Source organism: Eublepharis macularius, chromosome 11 (genome assembly GCF_028583425.1).
Source record: "Eublepharis macularius isolate TG4126 chromosome 11, MPM_Emac_v1.0, whole genome shotgun sequence".
Lineage (NCBI taxonomy): Eukaryota > Metazoa > Chordata > Lepidosauria > Squamata > Eublepharidae > Eublepharis > Eublepharis macularius.
The window spans coordinates 95,741,866-95,760,901 of NC_072800.1; the positions used below are offsets into that span (position 1 = coordinate 95,741,866).

At 51.5% G+C, this 19,036-nt stretch overlaps 1 protein-coding gene across 1 annotated transcript in view; it reads left to right on the top strand.

The window, feature by feature from the left end:
- The window catches only part of SMARCD3 (SWI/SNF related, matrix associated, actin dependent regulator of chromatin, subfamily d, member 3), a 49,593-nt gene that overhangs the window by 16,984 nt on the left and 13,573 nt on the right, over positions 1 to 19,036 (top strand). The window contains exons 2-7 of the mRNA XM_054991931.1: positions 221 to 462; positions 3,987 to 4,029; positions 9,398 to 9,520; positions 13,897 to 14,019; positions 14,339 to 14,434; positions 16,500 to 16,601. Of these exons, the coding sequence (XP_054847906.1) occupies positions 221 to 462; positions 3,987 to 4,029; positions 9,398 to 9,520; positions 13,897 to 14,019; positions 14,339 to 14,434; positions 16,500 to 16,601 (729 nt within the window). The remainder of the gene's footprint in view (positions 1 to 220; positions 463 to 3,986; positions 4,030 to 9,397; positions 9,521 to 13,896; positions 14,020 to 14,338; positions 14,435 to 16,499; positions 16,602 to 19,036) is intronic.

The following is a 19,036-nucleotide window of genomic DNA, read 5'->3' on the forward strand; positions in this document are numbered from 1 at the left end:
GCTGCTACCACCAGCTCCACGGCGCACGCCCCCACCCCCGGTGCCCCTTGCAGCACCTCAGCGCTTGAGGTGGCTGCCGGACCCGCCTCCATGGATGCGCTGGCCCTGCCCGTAGGGCTCAGCCGCCCCTTGGGAGGTGGCCATACAGTTGTGACTGCTCACAGTGCCAGCTGGAAGAGGCGTTGATTTCCCCCCCTCTCTCTCTCACTTTCCCTTCCAGCGTCCTGGGATGCCATCTGGTGCTCGAATGCCCCACCAGGGGGCTCCCATGGGTCCCCCAGGCCCACCCTACGTGGGGAGCCCTTCTGTGCGGCCTGGGATGCCCCAGGCTGTGATGGAACCAGCACGCAAGCGGGTGGCCCCACAGCAGGCGCAGCAGCAGCAAGTGCAGCAGGCGGCACAGCAAGCAGCTCAGCAGGCGGCGCAGCAGGCGCAGCAGGCAACTCAGAATCGGCCCAGGAGGTGAGTGCGTGGAGCGGGGGGCGGGGAGCGTCCTGGCTTCAAGCCGCCTTCCTTCCCTCCATCCCATGGAGATGTGAGGTGGGGGTGGCAAACACTTGGCCTTGAAGAAACTGTTCCTTCCTTTGGACGAGTGGTTCTTCCTCATGCCTTGGTTTGGGCTTTGCATCATATCCCTCCAGTGTGTGTGTGTGTGGGGGGGGGGGGGCGGGGAGCAGGGGTGCAGCTGTTTATAGTTGTGTTGAATGTTTCAGGATTTCTGCTATGAAAATTATGTGCTTAGGCCTGGTTGCCTGGCTTTTTTCTCAGACACGGTTCCCAGGCAGCCCACCACCCTAAATACAACAAGATGCAGTTTCAGTGCACAAGTACAGCACCCCCTAAGTCCACTGGGCTGGTTCCCCTAATGACATGGGCCAAGAGCCATTCATGCCGCAGGCTGTAGCTGTGCTAAGGCTTATATACCTGCAACAGGAGGGCACTAGAAGGTGATCCCTGGTTTCAAACAACTGGCAGAGAAGCACCCCAAAATTCCCATCCCTTGCTAGAAACATCAGCACAATATTGCTCCCTTTGCACAGATGCCCATGGTGTGCTCTGCATCCCGAAGGAGGTGTCAAGAAGAGCACCCAGGCCCTCTCATGGGGGGGGGGGCGGGGGTGCCTCACACTGCATGCAGTGCTTCACCCTGAATGCCACACAGTGCTAAGCAGGACTCCCGGGCCTTGAGAAGAGCAGGAACACATCCACCTTCATCAGTGTGGCTGGGGAAAGAAGCTGTGGGCCTCCTTCCCTTGCCAGAAAGACGTGCTTGTCAGGACTGGGGCACTGTAAGCTCTGTGGGGGGGGGGAGGGGGGCTGCATCCTTGGCTCCATGAAGCTTTAGCTCTTCTCTGTCAGCTGCACAGACAGACCCATGAGCCTCGAGGTGGGCACTGGAGCTGGCATGCGCTGTGCCAAGAAGAGGCCTGCGGCCGGTAGGCTGAGTAGACCCAAGGGGGCTCTGTTGGCTCTGCCTGAGGCAGCCCTGGCAGGCTTCTGTGGTATGTCAAACAGAGGAGACAGGCGGGCAGCTTAGCCGCTCTCTTAGCACTCCTGGACAAGTTGGCCTGAACAAAAAGCAGGCAAGGGAGGGAGGACCGTCAGGAAGCCAGCAGGGTGGAGCTGTCAAACCGACTGAGCACCGTTGACATTCAGTCATCAGAGAGAGTGAAATGATCGCTACCTGCATGTCCCAAAGAGCCAGCGGGGTGTAGTGGTCAGGTACCCTGACCAGGAATGCGGAAGCGGCATTCGAATTCACCCTCTGCCGCGGAAGCTTGGTGGGTGATGCTGGGCCGGTCAGTGCTCTACCGGATGGGATTGTGGTGAGGAAAAAACGAAGAGACAGCCACACCAGTCTGAGCTGCTCAAAGGAAGGGCAGGATCAAAACACAATCAGTAAATCAGTCTGTTGAGCCTAGGGTTGCCAGTCTCCAGGTAGTGGCTGGAGATCTCCCGGAATTACAACTGGCCTCCAGGCCACAGAGATCAGTTCACCTGGAGAAAACGGCTACTTTGGGGGAGGGGGTGGAATCTATGGAATTATGCCATGCCAAGGTCCTTTCCCTCCCCCAACCCCACTTTCTCCAGGTTTCACTCCCCAGATCTCCAGGAATTTCCCAACTTGGAGCTGGCAACCCTAGTTGAGCCCCTGCCAAGAACCCCCTGCCTTGACGGGATGGGATCCTGACGCAGCCACACGGGACTGCGTTAGTCAGTGTTTACAGTTGCTGCGGTGATATGTGTTGTTGGAGTAGAACGAAGGCACCCGAGGCCTACAAAGCTCTTGGTGTTTGGTGCCGGCACGGCCAATCAGAACTGTGGCTTTGTAGTCCAATCGCTGTGCTCCGAAGTAGATACTTGTATATAGTTCATGCAAACGAGGGAGTCTAGCTGCTTACGTCGTATTGGTTGTTGTAAAAGTGGGAGTGGTTCCTACAAGTATAAATTGGTTACTGTTGAGCCTGAGTTTTCAGTCTGTCTGCTTCCAGTCTCCAGTAAAGATGTGCATTATGGTAAAAGAGCCGTTAATCTGCATATACAACAGCAGTGCCAGGGAGGCTGTGTCGCGTGGCACAGGGTGTCTCCTGAGGCAGTGGGCCTGCAGGTAACGCCCGGCTCTTCTTCCCGTGCCAGCCCAGCTCTTGAGGCATTTTCAGCCTCCCTCCCACTTTGCTCTGCAGAATTACGAGGCAGCCCCCCCCCCGTACAAAAGGCGCCTTGGAGTCAGGCCTCCTGGGGGCCCCCTCCTCCCTGCCTGCTGCCTGCTGGGGGAAGTGTTTCTGTGTTGGGATGCTTTTGCCAGGGATACGTCTGGTAGCTGTTCTGGCTGTTGCTTCCTGTTTGGGTTTTCACATTTCACATTATCCCTGACAATAGCCCTGCAGAGAAGATTAGCACATCAAGCACCAATCCATATGCAAAAGAACCTCCTCAGGATACAGTGAAGCCTCCCGCCATTAGCATTCCACACCCTGGGAAACCCTTACAGGATGACTCAGCTCAACCCCACCCCTCCTGAGTAGATACAAATGACCTACATCTTTTCCACACTGTGACACTGAGAGATCTCTGTCTTTTGGTGCTGCACCTCTGAAGATGCCAGCCACAGCTGCTGGCGAAACGTCAGGAACTACAATGCCAAGACCACGGCAATACAGCCCGGAAAACCCACAACAACCATTTCACATTACTGTTTTTAAATTGTACTTTTAGGTGCCTGGTAGATGGCTTATGGTAGATGAATGTCGCGTCCCCCCTTTGGAGGGAGAGGGCACAGCTAAGAAGCGTGATAGACAGAGAAACAGGTGCTGAGGCCACCTCAGCAGCTCGAGGAAGGTCGCCGCTCCACTCGCTGAAGGAGAGCCACCCTCACAAGTCCATCTGGTTGGGGCGGATAGGGGCGAACAGGGTGGGGCTTCCCTTCCGTCCCCAAATGTCCTGATTTGCAATGAGAAGCAAAACCGGTCTTGGCCAGTGTGGAGCCACGCCCGCCTGTGGGGTGCCTGGGGAACACTTGCTTCGTCCTGTCCACTGGCTGGCCCAGCCCACCCTCCTTTCTGCAGGCCTGGGAGACAACGCTCAGGGGCCTGGGTCCGTCCTGAAGCAGCTGCAAGGGCCAGGCCAAGGCCCCCGCCCCCCCCCGCCATCCTGCCGGCAGCTGGGGGGGGGGGAAGCAGGAGGAGTGTGTGTGAGAGTGTGTGTGTGTGTGTGTGTTCGCTGTGTGAGCCAGAGACAGGTGGCGGCCACGGCACATGCCATGCCCTGGTGCGTGTTCCCGTGGCGTGCAAACTCCCTCCAGGGTTCGAGTTCAGGCTGCCCGGAGACGGCTTCGGTGCCCCCCACCCCCATCTTGAAGCACGGGCCTTTTCTGAGGCGCATCCGCAAGTACACAACAAAAAGGCTAGGATAATTTAGCGGGGGGCCTTGTTACTTCTACGTCCATCTCCATGGTAACCTGTCTTTTTTCTTTAAAAACTATACAGTGCCAAGAGGAGGAAAATGGCGGACAAAATCCTCCCTCAGAGGGTGAGCGGCTTTCCATTTCTTTCTTGATTTGGCTTTCCTTGCTTGATCAGGAGTGTTCTGAAGAAGACTTTCGCTCTGGAACCACAGCATTTTATTTATTTATTTATATTTATTTTTAAAACTTTTATACTGCCCCTCCCTTGCCCCTCCCTAAGTGGAATATAATATTAAAAACAACAATAAATATTACACATTAAAATTTTAAAAAATCACTACAGTTGAGGGGCCCCACAAGAATACAACCAATTTTTTTTTTAAAACCCTGAACACAACCAGGTGGCAAAGCTTCCCTGATGCATTGTGGCTGATAAAAGGCCTGGAGAAGCACGGCTGCCGTGGAGCCCCGTGCGGGCAGGTGAGGCAGCGCGTGCAGACTGGGGCGGGGGGGGAGAGGGGGTGGCCAGGCTGGCCTTTCCTGCAAGGTGCTCCTGCTGCCTTCTGTGGGGTCTGGCCAGGCAGGGGCCATTGTAGGGTCTTGCCTGGAGCGCTTTGAACATGTGGCCCCATGGCAAGTCAGCTGATCTGGCTGCGCCAGCACTGAAGCGCTGAACTCCTGGAATGCACTTGACAACCCTCTGCCTTCCGCTACACAGGAAGCGCCGGGGGGGTTGCATTTCTGGGGCTGAGGCTGGCCTTGTGTTTGCCGCTCCTGGCAGCTGCCTCAGGTGGAGAAGATCAAAGAGAAATCCTAATCAGTCTGGGGGCAAGGAGGAGGAAGACTTCTTCAGCTCTTGCCCCTCCCCGCCCCAGGCCCCCTTTGAAAACCATCTGTGCCCGTGGCCATCACTATATTTGCTAGCAGTAAGTTCCACAGGTTTGGACTGGGTTGTCATCAATATGCGGATGACACCCAGTTGTATCTGCTGATGGACGATCGGCCTGGCTCTGCCCCTGATGCCCTGTTGAGAGCTTTGGAGGCCGTGTCTGGATGGGTGGCACAGAGCAGGCTGAAGCTGAATCCCGCGAAGACGGAGGTCCTGTACTTGGGCCGTGGGCTGTCAGAGGAGGGGATCCATCTCCCAGCCTTTGGGGGGGGGCACCACTTGTGCCCGTACCATCGGTCAGGAGTTTGGTCGTGATCCTGGATTCCTCCTTATCTATGGAGGCCCAGATGGCAACAGTTGTCCGGGATGCTTTTTTCCATCTTTGGCAGGCCAGGCGGCTAGCCCCCGTATCTCTCAGCCCAGGACCTAACGACAGTGATCCATGCAACTGTCACCTCCAGGCTGGACTACTGTAACTCGCTCTACGCAGGGCTGTCCTTGGGTATGATCCGGAGACTGCAGCGGGTCCAGAATGCTGCTGCACGTGTTTTGACGGGTGTTCCTTACAGGGACACACATTACACCAATTCTGCAGCAGCTCCCCTGGCTCCCTGTGGAATTCCAGATTCGGTTCAAGGTGCTGGTTTTGACCTATAAAGCCCTAAACGGACTGGGAACAGCATACCTAAGGGACCGCCTCTCCCCATATGTGCCCCAGAGAATGCTCCGATCAGCTGGAAGACATCTGCTGGTGGTCCCTGGCCACAGGGAGGCTTGGTTGGCCTCAACCAGGGCCAGGGCCTTTTCGGTCCTGGCCCCAAGCTGGTGGAACTCTCTGTCTGAGGACACCCGGGCCCGTCAGGAACTTCTGTCATTTCGGTGGGCCTGTAAGATGGAGATGTTCCACCAGGCGCGTGGTTGAGGCCAGCATGAGATCCTCACTGATCCCCACTGTGTGGGGTTATACAATGTCCACCGGCCGGCTGCCCAACATATGGGTACAGCATGGGGCTATGTAGTGCCCATTCATTTGCTGACCCACCTATGGGTTGCAGTACATTATCTGTCCGCTTCCCTCCCCCTATCTGCTGATGGGCAGGAATCTGGAATTGACCCCATCTCGGGACAGTTAGTATCTGTTGTTGATTTCATGAACTGTTGTTTTATGAATTGTTTAAATATTTGTATTATATTTTTGTAACTGCTGTACCTCGCCCTGAGCCCGCTTGTGGGAAGGGTGGGTTAGAAATGTAATAATAATAATAATAATAATAATAATAATAATAATAATAATAATAATAATACTCCTTGAAGAAAAGGTATCTGAAGAAGTGAGCTGTGACTCATGAAAGCTCACACCCTGCCACAAATTTTGTTAGCCTTATAGGTGCTACTGTACTCTTGCTCTTTCCACTGCTATAGACAGACTAACAGGCAGGGCTTTTTTTCAGCTGGAACACGGTGGAACAGAGTTCCGGCACCTCTTGAAAATGGTCACATGGCTGGTGGCCCCACCCCCTGATCTCCAGCCAGGAGTTTAGATTGCCACTTCAATACGGAGGGCAATCTAAACTCCCCTCTGTCTGGAGATCAGGGGGCAGGGCCACCAGCCATGTGACTATTTTCTCTGAGGACAATTTAAACTTTAAAAAACTCCCCCTTTGTTCCTGCTGACCCAAAGTGATGCCATTGTGTGGTCCAGGGAGTGTGCATGCACTTTGCGCACACGCATGTGGTACCAGGGGCACCACCTCCCGCCAAGAGTTGAGCTCTGTGCTGGCAACCCACTGAGTTCCACCGGCTCTTTTCCCAGAAAAAAAGCCCCGCTAACAGGGCTAATCATCTTGATCTATCTCCTTGAGAAAAGAAGTGCTTCCTTTTGTTCATCTTGAATCTGTTACCCACCAACTTCATTGTATGTCCTTGAGTTCTGGTATTATGGGAGAAAGAGAAAAAGCTCTCTTTACCTACTTTATCTACCCCATGCATAATCCCATATCCTCTGTTGGCCAACTTCTAGATTGAGAAGTTGCAAACTCATAGGAAAGGGGTTTCTTGATCATCTTGCCTCCCCACCCCCAGTACTTTTTCTCAGCTCTGCAATGTATGTTTTGAGCACAGCGACAAGAACTGCATGCAGTATTCCAAATGAGGCCTCACCAGAGAGCTATACAGGAACATTGCTTACTGGATCAGGGGGACTCTGTTGACATGATTTGTCTGGATTTACCTGGATTTCAGTAAAGCTTTTGATAAGGTCCCCCATGACATTCTGATGGGCAAACTGGAAGACTGCGGACTGGACTATAGGACAGTTGGGTGGATAGGGAGCTGGTTGGAGGACCGCACCCAAAGAGTGGTGGTCAGCGGCGTATCATCAGATTGGAGGGAGGTGTCCAGTGGGGTGCCACAGGGCTCAGTTTTGGGCCCGGTACTTTTCAATATTTTTTATTAATGATCTGGATGAAGGGGTAAATGGGCTACTTATTAAATTTGCTGATGATACCAAATTGGGAGGAGTGGCAAACATCCAAGTAGATAGAATTAACATTCAACAAGTTGAATGTTAGTTGATACACCAGAGCAAAGCAGCCCGGGCATGATACCAAAGTGGGAGGAGTAGCAAACACCCAAGAAGATAGAATTAAAATTCAGCAAGACCTGAATACTCTGGAGAAGTGGGCAGCTGTGAATAGGATGCAATTCAACAAAGACAAGTGCACAATATTACATCTGGGCCACAAAAATGGGAAGCACAAATACTGGATGGGGGATACACTTCTGGGCAGTAGTATATGTGAAAAGGATCTTGGGGTAAGAGTGGACTGTAAATTAAATATGAGCAGTCAGTGTGATGCGGTGGCAAAAAAGGCTAATTCAATCTTGGGTTGTATCAAAGGGGCCATCGCGTCAAAATTGCAGGAGGTCACAGCCCCTTTCTATACTGCCTTGGTCAGGTCACACCTGGAGTATTGTGCGCAGTTCTGGAGGCCTCACTTCAAAAAGGATGTGGTCAAAATCGAGAGGGTGCAGAGGAGAGCGACGAGGATGATCAGGGGTCTGGAGACTGAGCCCTACGAGGAAAGGCTGAGGGCCTTGGGAATGTTTAGTTTGGAGAAGAGGAGGTGGAGGGGGGACATGATTGCTCTCTTTAAATATTTGAAAGGCTTTCATTTGGAGGAGGGCAAGGAGCTGTTCCAGTTGGCAGCAGAGGGTAGGACACGAAGCAATAGGCTTAAATTACATGCAGAAAGGTACTGGCTGGATATTAGGAAAAACTTTTTCACAGTCAGAGTAGTTCAAAGGTGGAATCAGCTGCCTAGGGAGGTGGTGAGCTCCCCCTCACTGGCAGTTTTCAAGAAGAGGCTGGATGAATACTTGTCAGAGATGCTTTAGGCTGATTCTGCACTGGGCGGGGGTTGGACTAGATGGTCTGTATGGCCCCTTCCAACTCTGGGATTCTATGATTGCAATATTGGCCATTTAATTTTCAGTCCCTCTCCTAATTATGCCCAGCACAGAGTTTGTCTTTTCCACCATCACACGCCGAGTCGATAGTTTCATTGAGCTATCCAGAGTCTCTTTCCCTCTCAGTTTCAGCTAGGTCAGAGGGCATCAACGCGTGCTCAGGGGTGGGACTGTTTGTTCCACTGTGCATCACCGTACAAACGACACTGAGCTCCATTTGCCATGTCGTTGCCCAGTCACCCCGTTTAAAGAGCCCCTCCTGGAGGACTGCCCCTCCCTCCCAGACTGCACCTCCAACTCTCTGCTCTTCTAAGTGCAATGGTGACGCCTAAATTATCCAAACTGCAGACTGAAGGGGGAAATAGGAGACAGAGGCATAGGGTATGAGAAAAGAGGGAAATAGTCTGTGACAACTTAAATTGCCTAGCTTGAGGTGAAACAAGAGAGTAAGAAGACTCCTGAATATGTAGCACCTACTCGTTGGCCCTGTAATTTACAAGATGCTTCTCTTAAACCGATGCTTTGGTCACTCAGCCGTTTTGGAGGAAGTCATTACCCATATTAATATTGTATTAGAATACTCATTTATTTTTGAGGATATTAATGTACTTTTAAGCCATTTGCTTGTCTCTTGGTACCAAACCAATGATCAACGCAGACCCTCTGTGTCCTTCCAGTCACTAAAAGACTTACCCTAAAACACTCGGAAGACAAAAGCCCACTTCCCATAACTCATTGGACTGAGAACCTTATAAACTTACCAACATTTGAACATATTGCCTATAGACAGTAATTGTATATGGACTTATTTTTAGATATTTGGAAACTTTTTATAGAAGCATACATATAGATTTGCTAACAGTGTGCCAGTATTTTTTTAAATTTTTCGTTTCTTTCGTTTGTTTGTTTTGCACTAATAAATAAAAATTAAAAAGATATTCCCCACTTCTCCATTTATCTTCACAACAAGCCTGTGAGGAAGGTTAGAAAGGGTGTGACTGGCCCAAGGTCACTCTTTGAGCTTCCATGGCAGAGTGATTTGAACCTGGGCCGCCCAGATCCTGCTGCTGCCGCCACCTATACTGCTACTATGGGCCCTTTTTAGGGAGGCCAGTAATGCTATGCTTTCTTCCCAGATCCGGGAGCTGGTCCCTGAGTCCCAGGCGTACATGGATCTCCTGGCCTTTGAGCGTAAACTGGACCAAACCATCATGCGGAAGCGCGTGGACATCCAAGAGGCCCTGAAGAGACCCATGAAGGTAGGGGCTCCCCGGCCAGCAGCGGGGGCCGTGCGTCATCGTTGTTCCTCCTTGTTGCTGCAGAAAGGCCTTTGTGTCCCCTGCCGAGCTAACGTTGTCCCAGCCAGTATTGTGTCGGGCTGGCCATGACTCCACGAGAGCTGACCTTTCCCTCAGTATGAAGGACTCATTTAAAGGGGCCTTTATTGCTTACCTGCAGTTCCAAGAGCTTCTGAATCTTGCCTCCTACTGCGGGTTCAAGGCTGTCCTCTCTGCGTTTGGTTTCAGGGATCAGAGATGCTCGGCTCTTGTCTGGCTTTCCATCGAGTGCTGCATCGTGTGTGGGCTGTCGCCACTGGGTTTCGTTTGTTCTTTTTCCTGCTCCGAACATAACCCAAGAACCCATTTTTGTTTTGTTAGCATCTTCCACTAGCCTCAGCTCATAATGAGCTTTAGTCTTTCTAACACCCTCCCTAAAAGCACGGGCTCTTTGTTTATATTCATCCTTCGTTGTATGCCCCTCCTTCCATGTCCTAAACATATACTTGTTAATTCTTAGCTCTTTGGAAAGCTGTTTATGGAGCCATCCTGGCTTCCTTAGGTTCCTCCCATTTTTTCTTCTCTTTGGAATAGTTTGCAATTGCGCCTTTGATATCTCTCGTCTAAGAAACCCGTACTCATCTTGAACTCACTTCTCTTTGAGTATTTTTGACCACGGGATTCTACCGGGCACCTCTTTGAGCTTGCTGAAGTGAGCTTTTCTGAAGATTAACCTGCATGTCTGACTGCATTCTGCCTTCCCTTTCCTCAAGACCTTGAATTCCAAAATGACGTGGTCACCACTACTCAGGGTTCCCGTTATCATCACCTTTTCAACCAGTTCTTCCCTGTGGGTGATAATCAGATCCAGCATGGCAGACCCCCTTGTTTCCTCCTCTGTCTGCTGGAGTATATAATTGTAAGTAAGGCAAGTCAGGAATTTATCAGGACCCCTCTCTGTCCGGTCCCTTTGAAAATTCTGTAATCTGGTCTAGGAATGTATCCTCTGAGTCTGGTGCTTGGCTTGGTGGTCTATAGCAGACTCCCCACCATAATATCACTATTATTTCTTTCTCCTCTTATTTTTGCCCAGAGGATCTCAGCTGACCTTCTAAGCTCAGGTCCAGGTGTTTCCTCACAAGAATATATATACTTAGCATGTGGTATTACTCCTTCACCCCTCCTTATTGGTCTATTCCTTTTAAACAAGTTGTACTCCTCAATTCTAATATTCCAATTGTGTGTCTCAAACCCCCCCCCCCACAAGTTTCAGTAATGCCTGTTAGGTCATAGTTCCCTTACTGTATTAAGACTTCAAGCTAATTTAATTTAATTTAATTTCTAACACACCCTCCCCATGAACGGGCTCAGGACGGGTAACAACATGGTTAGATCAAGATGAGTAGCCATGTTAGTCTGTCTGTAGCAATAGAAAAGAGCAAGAGTCCAGTAGCACTAACAAAAGATTAACAAAATTTGTGGTAGGGTAGGAGCTTTTGTGAGCCACAGCTCACTTCTTCAGATACTGTGGCTGTGAGCTGGGGCTCATGAAAGCTCATACCCTACCACAAATTTTACTAACATTGTTAGATTACGATGACAATAACTACAGTATAAAATTAATAATACAATACAAACACAATTAAAACCATAGAGCCATATCCAAAAGCAGCAAAGATATCAACAACTCTGTACAACTCTTCAGCAATCGGGGGGGGGGGGGGTCGGGAAGGTAGTTCATAGATGTTTCAGGTAAACAGCGGACCAGGGCCCCAGCAGAGAGGCTCCTCCTGTTTGTTTCTCATGCTCTGCACATTAGTGTAGAGACATCAACGTCCATGGTTTAAGCCCCCCTGGCTGCTTCACTTTTGTCCCTTCCTGCAAATCAGTGGGTCCCTGCATACGTGCCCCTCCTCGCTCGCCATTAGCGCTCTTGTCTCTAAGGTTTTGTCTCCCTCCCCTACAAGATTTAGTTTAGTTTTCTCCCTCCCTGAGGATCCTCCCAATCTCCACCCACCCTCCCTGAGTGGTCCTCCGTCCTCCTGGCTGCTCCAGTGGGAGGGCTGGGCACGCTCTGCATCTTCCCAGCCCCTCCCACCCAGTCTCAGGCCAGGGAGGGGTGTTTGTCTGCCCTTTTAATCTTAGAAACTTAGAGTTGGATGGCACCTCCAAGGTCATCTAGTCCAGCCCCCTGCACAATGCAAGAAATTAACAACCACATGTGTGTCCCCCCCTCACACACACACACAGTGCCCCCTGCTCCATGCCCAGAAGATGGCAAAACACCATTAGGATCCTTAGCCAAACTGGCCTGGGGAAAATTGCTACCTGACCCCAAGGTGGCGATTGGCCTTACCCTGGGCATGTAAGGAGGGGCCACGAGAACAAAGGACTGAGGTAACCCTGCCTGCCCTCCCTCTCATGATCTGCCCAGGTTCCCAGAACCAGCATTGCTGTCAGATGGCCCTCTAGCCTCTGCTTAAAAACCTCCAAAGAAGGAGAGCCCACCTCCTCCCGAGGAAGCCTGTCCCACTGAGGGACCGCTCTAACTTTCATGTTTAGCCAAAAGCTCTTTTGATTTAATTTCAAGCCGTTGGTTCTGGTCTGACCTTCTGGGGCAGCGGAAAACAACCCCATGCCATCCTCTATATATGACAGCCCTTCAAGTACTTGGAGATGGTTATCGTGTCCCCTCTCATTCGTCTCCTCTCCAGGCTAAACATACTGAGCTTGCCATCTTTGTTGCCCTCCTCTGGACCATGTCTGTATCTCTCTTAAATTGTGGTGCCCAAAACTGAACACAATACTCTATTAAACATTCTTAATGTTTAAGAAGCCTTTTAAAAGCTGTGAAGAAATGGATTCATGAATTCCTCCTTTTCCTTCTGGTTGGCCCCCGGCTGGTTGAAAAATCCCCACGGCCATCCCTCCCCCTGGCTCCCCAGTGGTGCCAAAACCAAACAGAAGTAACAGCTGCGGCCCCCAACAGCTCAGAGAGCATCTCCTGCTGAATGGAGTCCCAGGCCTTGCATTGCCTCCTGCTAGGCCCCTGTAAGCCAGCGTGGGAGTGATCTCTTGCAACTACACAGTCCTGAGTGCTGGTGCTTCAGGAATGGCACGCTTACCCACCACTCCTGCCCATGGCCACACTTCAGGCAGCAAGGACCAGTTGGCATGGTGGCTTCCCAGGGATCAGGCTTAGGGCATTCAAGAATAACAATGTTTAATAAATGAGTCAAAGCATTATTCGTTGACTTTATAGAGAGATATTTCTGGTCTACTGCATGGCCTGTTCAGGCCTTCCGGCTGGGCATGGGAACAAAGGAGAGGGGAGAACGCACAGTCCCCGTTCCCTGCACCCAGGACTTATCCTAAATGCTGCTGAATTAGGGCTTGTTGGCTGCACTGGACACTGCTGTAATTCATCATCACCGTAGTTTTCCATCAGCAGTTAGGCAGCCACATTTAAAACCACTCATTTCTGAGGCAACCTCATGGAGATGACATGGCCATCCCCCCACCTCTGACCAGATTTCTCAAGAAGAGACTGAAGCCGCCACGCTGGCCTCCTTGCCAGGGCTACCCCCTGGGTGCTCTGGAGCAAGGCCAGACTGAGAAGTCTGGCTGCACTGGAGGACGGACCCCACGGTTCATGTAGACGTTACATAGCAGAGGAGACTGAATGGAAATGCACAGGCTACACAGAACCTGTGTCGTTCCACCTTCGGGTGCCTTTCAGAAGGAATTGAATCTGCCACACCAGATGGTGAAAAAATTAGACACTGCTGGGGAGCCCCCCGCCCCCCCACACAGAGAGAGAGAGAGAGACTGCAAGCTCTTAATGCAAAGTCTTTCCTAGTATGGAAGGCATCCGGGGCGGAAAGGTGTAAGGCACAACTGGGAAGTGGAATTATTGCTCTGACCAATAGGGACTGGTGAGGCTGAACTAGTTGGAGCACTGTCAAGCAGTGCTCTCTGCTCGCGTGTTCTGGGTGCTTAATTTCTGGGTTTGGCCAGAAAAGCTGCTCAGCCGGCTTCCTTCCCCTTTTCTGATTGCTGTAGTCAGGGTTAATAGCACAGTGACCGCGCTCGCCCTTCCAGGTGGACTCCCATCAAGGTAGGGTGCGACCAGCCTGGAACCTGCTGGTGTGGTTCCTGCTGCCCCCACTGCTGGATCGTGGCTCAAGGCAGCCCTCCCCTCCCCTGTGAGCATACGGAGAGACCAAAGGAGGATGCGCGCGGTGGTTCCCCTCAGTAGAATGGGGCTCTGTCAAACTGGTGGCTTATGCTCCGTGTCTGCGGGGTTGTTTGTGTGGAAGGTCTTTGCCCAATGCTAATTTTTGTCTTTTCCCCAACAGCAAAAACGCAAGTTGCGCCTTTATATTTCCAACACATTCAATCCTGCTAAATCGGATGCCGATGACTCTGACGGCAGCATCGCCTCCTGGGAGTTGCGGGTGGAGGGCAAGCTCTTAGATGACGTACGGGCAAGGCCACACTCTTCTTTCCCCACGACTTGGGCCCCGGGGGAGGCAGGCTGAAGGGACGCCTGGCCATGCTGGACGGGAAGGACCACCCCTACCCCCAGTCTGGGCAGAACAGCGGCTCTGGCACACTCTGGAGGGCACCTGCCATGCAGGGCGGGGGGCATTAGCAGAAGCTGCCCCTGTGGGATTGGAGCATCTCCTGCGAGTCGCTCTGTGCCAGAGCAGGGACCTGTTTTTTAAAGAGGGCTGCATCTGCCTCCCGTTTCCTGCAAGAGGTTACAGATGTTGCCGCTTCTCCCTTCTGGTTCCACAGCTCAGCAAGCAGAAGCGAAAGTTCTCTTCCTTCTTCAAGAGTTTGGTCATTGAGCTGGACAAGGACCTGTACGGCCCCGACAACCACCTGGTGGAGGTCAGCAGCAGCACGCACACGGGGGCTCTGGGTGGGCAAGGGGACGGTCCCGGGGCTCCTGTTTGCCTGTTGCCCTGCCCTGCTGGGAGGGAGGGAGGGAGGGAGCGTGTGAGTGTGAGTGTGTGTGTGTGTTCCCCCCCCCCCCTAATTCACGCTAGTTCTGGCTGGGAATGGCTCGTCTACCGTGTCCACCTGGTTTCCTGTTCTGGGGACTGGAGCTGCCTTGTTGCCTCCGATAGATGGCCTTCACCAGGATGAAAAGGAGGGGATGGAGGGTTCATCTGCGCTTCTTTTAATTCAATTCAATTTAATTTAATGTATTAGATTTGTATTCCGCCCCCCCCCCACGCCAGCAGGCTCAGGGCGGATCACAATTTGCTCGCAAAGTTAAAATTACATCAGATACCATTTAAAACCATAAATTTTGGTACCGCCATGCACTGTGGCCTCCCTCCTCAGGACTGGTTGGCCAGAATAGGGACCGGAGCCCTGCGTTGGGGGGTTTCACCCCCACCTGGCTGAGCAGTCCCAGAAGGTGGTGTTCGAAGCCATGTGCAGGCAGCCGCACCGTCTGTGCAGTGGAACCTTCCTCGGTTGAAGTCTGTCCCCCACACGAGATGGCTTGGGGGGGGCTTCGGGGGTCTGAAAGGGATGCTCAGCTCTTTCCAATAGGATCATTTTGCCCAATGGGTGCTGGGGGTGAACTTGGTTTAGTACTAAGCTCAGTTTGATTGGATTAGTACCAAGCTTCAAGCTGATGTTCAGTCCAGGCATGGCTAGGGTGCTTGGGGCAAAGATGGGGTGAAATATTAAGGAGTCCTCCGCTTGGAGATGGGGTGGGTCTCCCTCTGAAGAAGGAAGTTTGTTGCTTGCTTGTGTGTGTGTGTGTGTGTGTGTGTGTGTGTGTGCGCGAGAGAGAGAGAGAGAGAGAGAGAGAGAGAGAGAGAGTTACCGACAGAGGCGCTGTTGTGGTTCTGTGCCACGTAAGACTGCTAACCAGCTGCTCTTGGGCCATCAGGTCTGGCCTTCCTTGGGAAATGGGGCTAGCCTGCAGCTGTCCTGTTTATGTTACCAGTCAGATTACTGTTACAAGCTTTATTTGGGGCTGCCTTTGGAGACTGTCTCAAAACTTCTGTGGGTGCGAAGCGTCACTTCGGTGAGAGAACTACAGTTGCTGCCCACCAGTTTCTGGGCTCAGTTCAGAGGTGAATTTGGCCCTTGCTGTCCTAAATGGCCAGGGGAAGTGTCCTTTTGAGGACTGCAGCTCCACCAAGACGCTGCTTGTCAGTTAAGCTCTGGTTTGAAGACGTATGAACTTACATCCGTACATTCATTTTTATGCTTTCCTCCCTCCAAATAGCTCAGGGTCTCAAACACCCTTTCCCCTTCCCCATGTTATCCTCACAGCAGCCCTGTGAGATAAGATCGGCTGAAGGGTGCATTGGGTTCAGGACCACCCGGAAAGCTTCACGGCGGAGGAACAATCTGAACAGATCCTTCCAGATTCTAGTCTAACCCTCTGAGCACTACTTCCCACTGACTCTCTGAAACAAAGTTGGTGGCAGCCAGACGTGGAGCATCCTTAGGAGTGGCATGTTGGCTGTCAGATGCCCTCCCCACAGAGATTCACCTGGTGTCTTACTTGCTATCCTAACCTGTTATCAGGTGAAGACTTTATCTATCCCATCAATGAGTGGAGTCTATTTCACCTGATTAATATTGTTACTACTGCTCTGTTTTTAATTACTTTATAGTTTTTACTGAGAAAATTTTAGAGTTTTATGTGTTTGAATGGCTTTTGTGTGTATGCTTTTGCTGTCAGCGTGCCGTGGCTGTTTGTGTGGAGGGGCAGTGAACAAGTATTATAAATAAGTAAAGAGCAAGCCCTTTTGGGCACCTCACATGCTCTGTCCTTAGGCAGGGGCTGAAAGCCCCAGAGAACGAGAGGGGCTGTCTGAGCATGATGCCTGAATCTCAGCGGGCTTTCTGAAACCCTTGTTGGCCGTGTGGCCTTTGGCTTGAGCTGGCACAGGGCTTAGCCACTCCCTTTGCTTGTCTCCTGCAGTGGCACCGGACTCCGACCACCCAGGAGACAGATGGCTTCCAGGTGAAAAGGCCCGGGGACGTCAGTGTGCGCTGCACGCTCCTGCTCATGCTGGATTACCAGGTTAGGGCTGGGTTGGGGTGGGTGGGGCATGCTAGTTTAAACCAGTCCAAGGCGCACACCCTTCGATGCCCACTTCGGTCTCCAAGCACCTCAACAGGATGGCATGATCTACTGTGTCAGAGGCTGCAGAGCGATCCAGGAGGAGCAATAAGGAGGCATGGCCTTTGCCTATATTCAGACGGAGATCATCCACTAACGCTACTAGTTCTGTCTCTGTCCCACGCCCTGGTCTGAATCCAGACTGGAAAGGGTCCAGGGCACTAGAGTTATCCAACAAGACCTGGAGTTGGTCAGCTATTGCTCTCACAATCACTTTGGCCAGAAAGGGCAGATTAGAGATTGGGCTATAATTGACCACCTCATTTTTGTCTAGGGATGTTTTTTTAATTAGTGAACGGATAACCGCCTTTTTGAGTGGCCTGGGGAAGGTGCCCTGAGATAGCAATTGATTTACCTCAGTGGTTCACTTATGTGGTTCTTAGTGGATTTTAACAGCCAAAATGGGCAAGGCTGATTAGACACAGGAGTGAAGGAGAGGTCCGATCCACAGTTCTTAGCTACAGAGGCCCAGTGGGCTCTCTGAAAGTGAGTGCTGGGGGGGGCAACCACGGGGGATGCTGTGGCCTCTGTGCCCAGCTGGTACGCCTTCACATGGGTCATTGTATGTTTCACTGCACAAACAGGATGTTGGACTATAACCACTAGACGGACCCTTGGTCTGATCCAGCACAACTGCTGTTGCATTCATTTGCCTTTTTTCAGATCTGAGGTGTGATTTTTCCCCCCCGGCTTAAAATACGGTCATTATTGTATATTGAGATTAACAGCTCTTTTATCATAATACACATCTTTACTGGAGACTGGAAGCAGACAGACTAAAAACTCAGGCTCAACAGTAACCAATTTATACTTGTAGGAACCACTCCCACTTTTACAACAACCAATACGACGTAAGCAGCTAGACTCCCTCGTTTGCATGAACTATATACAAGTATCTACTTCGGAGCACAGCGATTGGACTACAAAGCCACAGTTCTGATTGGCTGTGCCGGCACCAAACACCAAGAGCTTTGTAGGCCTCGGGCGCCTTCGTTCTACTCCAGCAATACATAACGGTCATGACACCTACCTGCCCATAGTAGACTAGCAAAGTGCTACTGGCGCTTCCTAATGCAATGGTTCCTTTAAACAAATCAGTTATTATTCCTTGTGTATATTGGGCAGGAGGCTTCTTTACAACCAAAGCCATTGCTTCTTGTGGCGAAACGGGGCCTTTCCTCCCACGGGTAGACCCCACTCTGCCCACCCCTAAACCTTTCCGCCTCTGGCCAGGCACCTGAAGGGGCCGTCTCCCTTCCCTGTCTCCGGGTAGTTGCTGCCACCACTGTCCCTGTATGGGGTCCTGGTTAGGCGGGACAGCCTCCTAACCCACCCACCCCTCTGCTAGTGGGCCCAAGCAGTTGGGGGACTATGTGGAACAGAAGATCTTTCTTCCTTCATAAATTCCAAAACTCATTTATTTAACTTCCAACTATACACAGGCAAATATACAGTGAACGGAAGGAATAATAAAACAGAAACCGAAACCCCTGCTCTCTCTCCCTCATGCCCTAATTAGATGTTGTGTAGGGCAGGCCCAATCCTTTCATACCTGGGGTTACACTAGATCTACCTCTCCCCTCAGAGCCATCCTTCCCTCCAATCACATTCCACTCCAGAACTGGCCCCTCCCCTCTGCAGCCCATAGAAAGTTAACTCCACAAACAGAATGGCGTTTCTCCGCACCTCCCCCTCCTTAGATTCTGAGCTGGAGGGGTATCCTCATCCAGAGAGAACCCCGTAGCAGAATCCAACCAGCCTGGGAGAAACCCATTAACAAAACATAACATGTGTAACCAGCAGGAAGTTCCCCCAACCCACAAGGTCTGACACCCTAAGTGCCCACGTTCGTTCTGGACAAAAAGTCTGCAATCACGTTATGCCGTCCAGCAATGTGCTCAATTTTGAAGTTGTATTCCTGGATCCTCCAGGACCACCTCTGCAACTTAGAATTGGTGTTTTTCATGGTCTGCAACCATTGCAAAGAGGAATGGTCAGTCAGGAGGGCGAACTCTTGTCCCCACAAATAAGGCCGAAGTTTGTCCAGAGCCCATACAACTGCCAGACATTCCTTCTGCACTGAGGACAGGTTCTTCTCTCGGGGAATAAGTTCCTACTCAGGTAGGCCACGGGATGTTTGGTTCTGTCCCAGTTCTGAATTAGAACAGCCCCAATCCATGGTCTGAAGCATCTGTGGCAACAATGAACCTTTTCTCAAAATCAGGGGCTCTGAGTACCAGCATAGAGACCAGAGCTGCCTTCAGCTGCTCAAAAGCCACCTGACAGCTAGGAGTCCAAGCCACCTTGTCTGGTGCTGGTTTCCTGGTGAGAGAGGT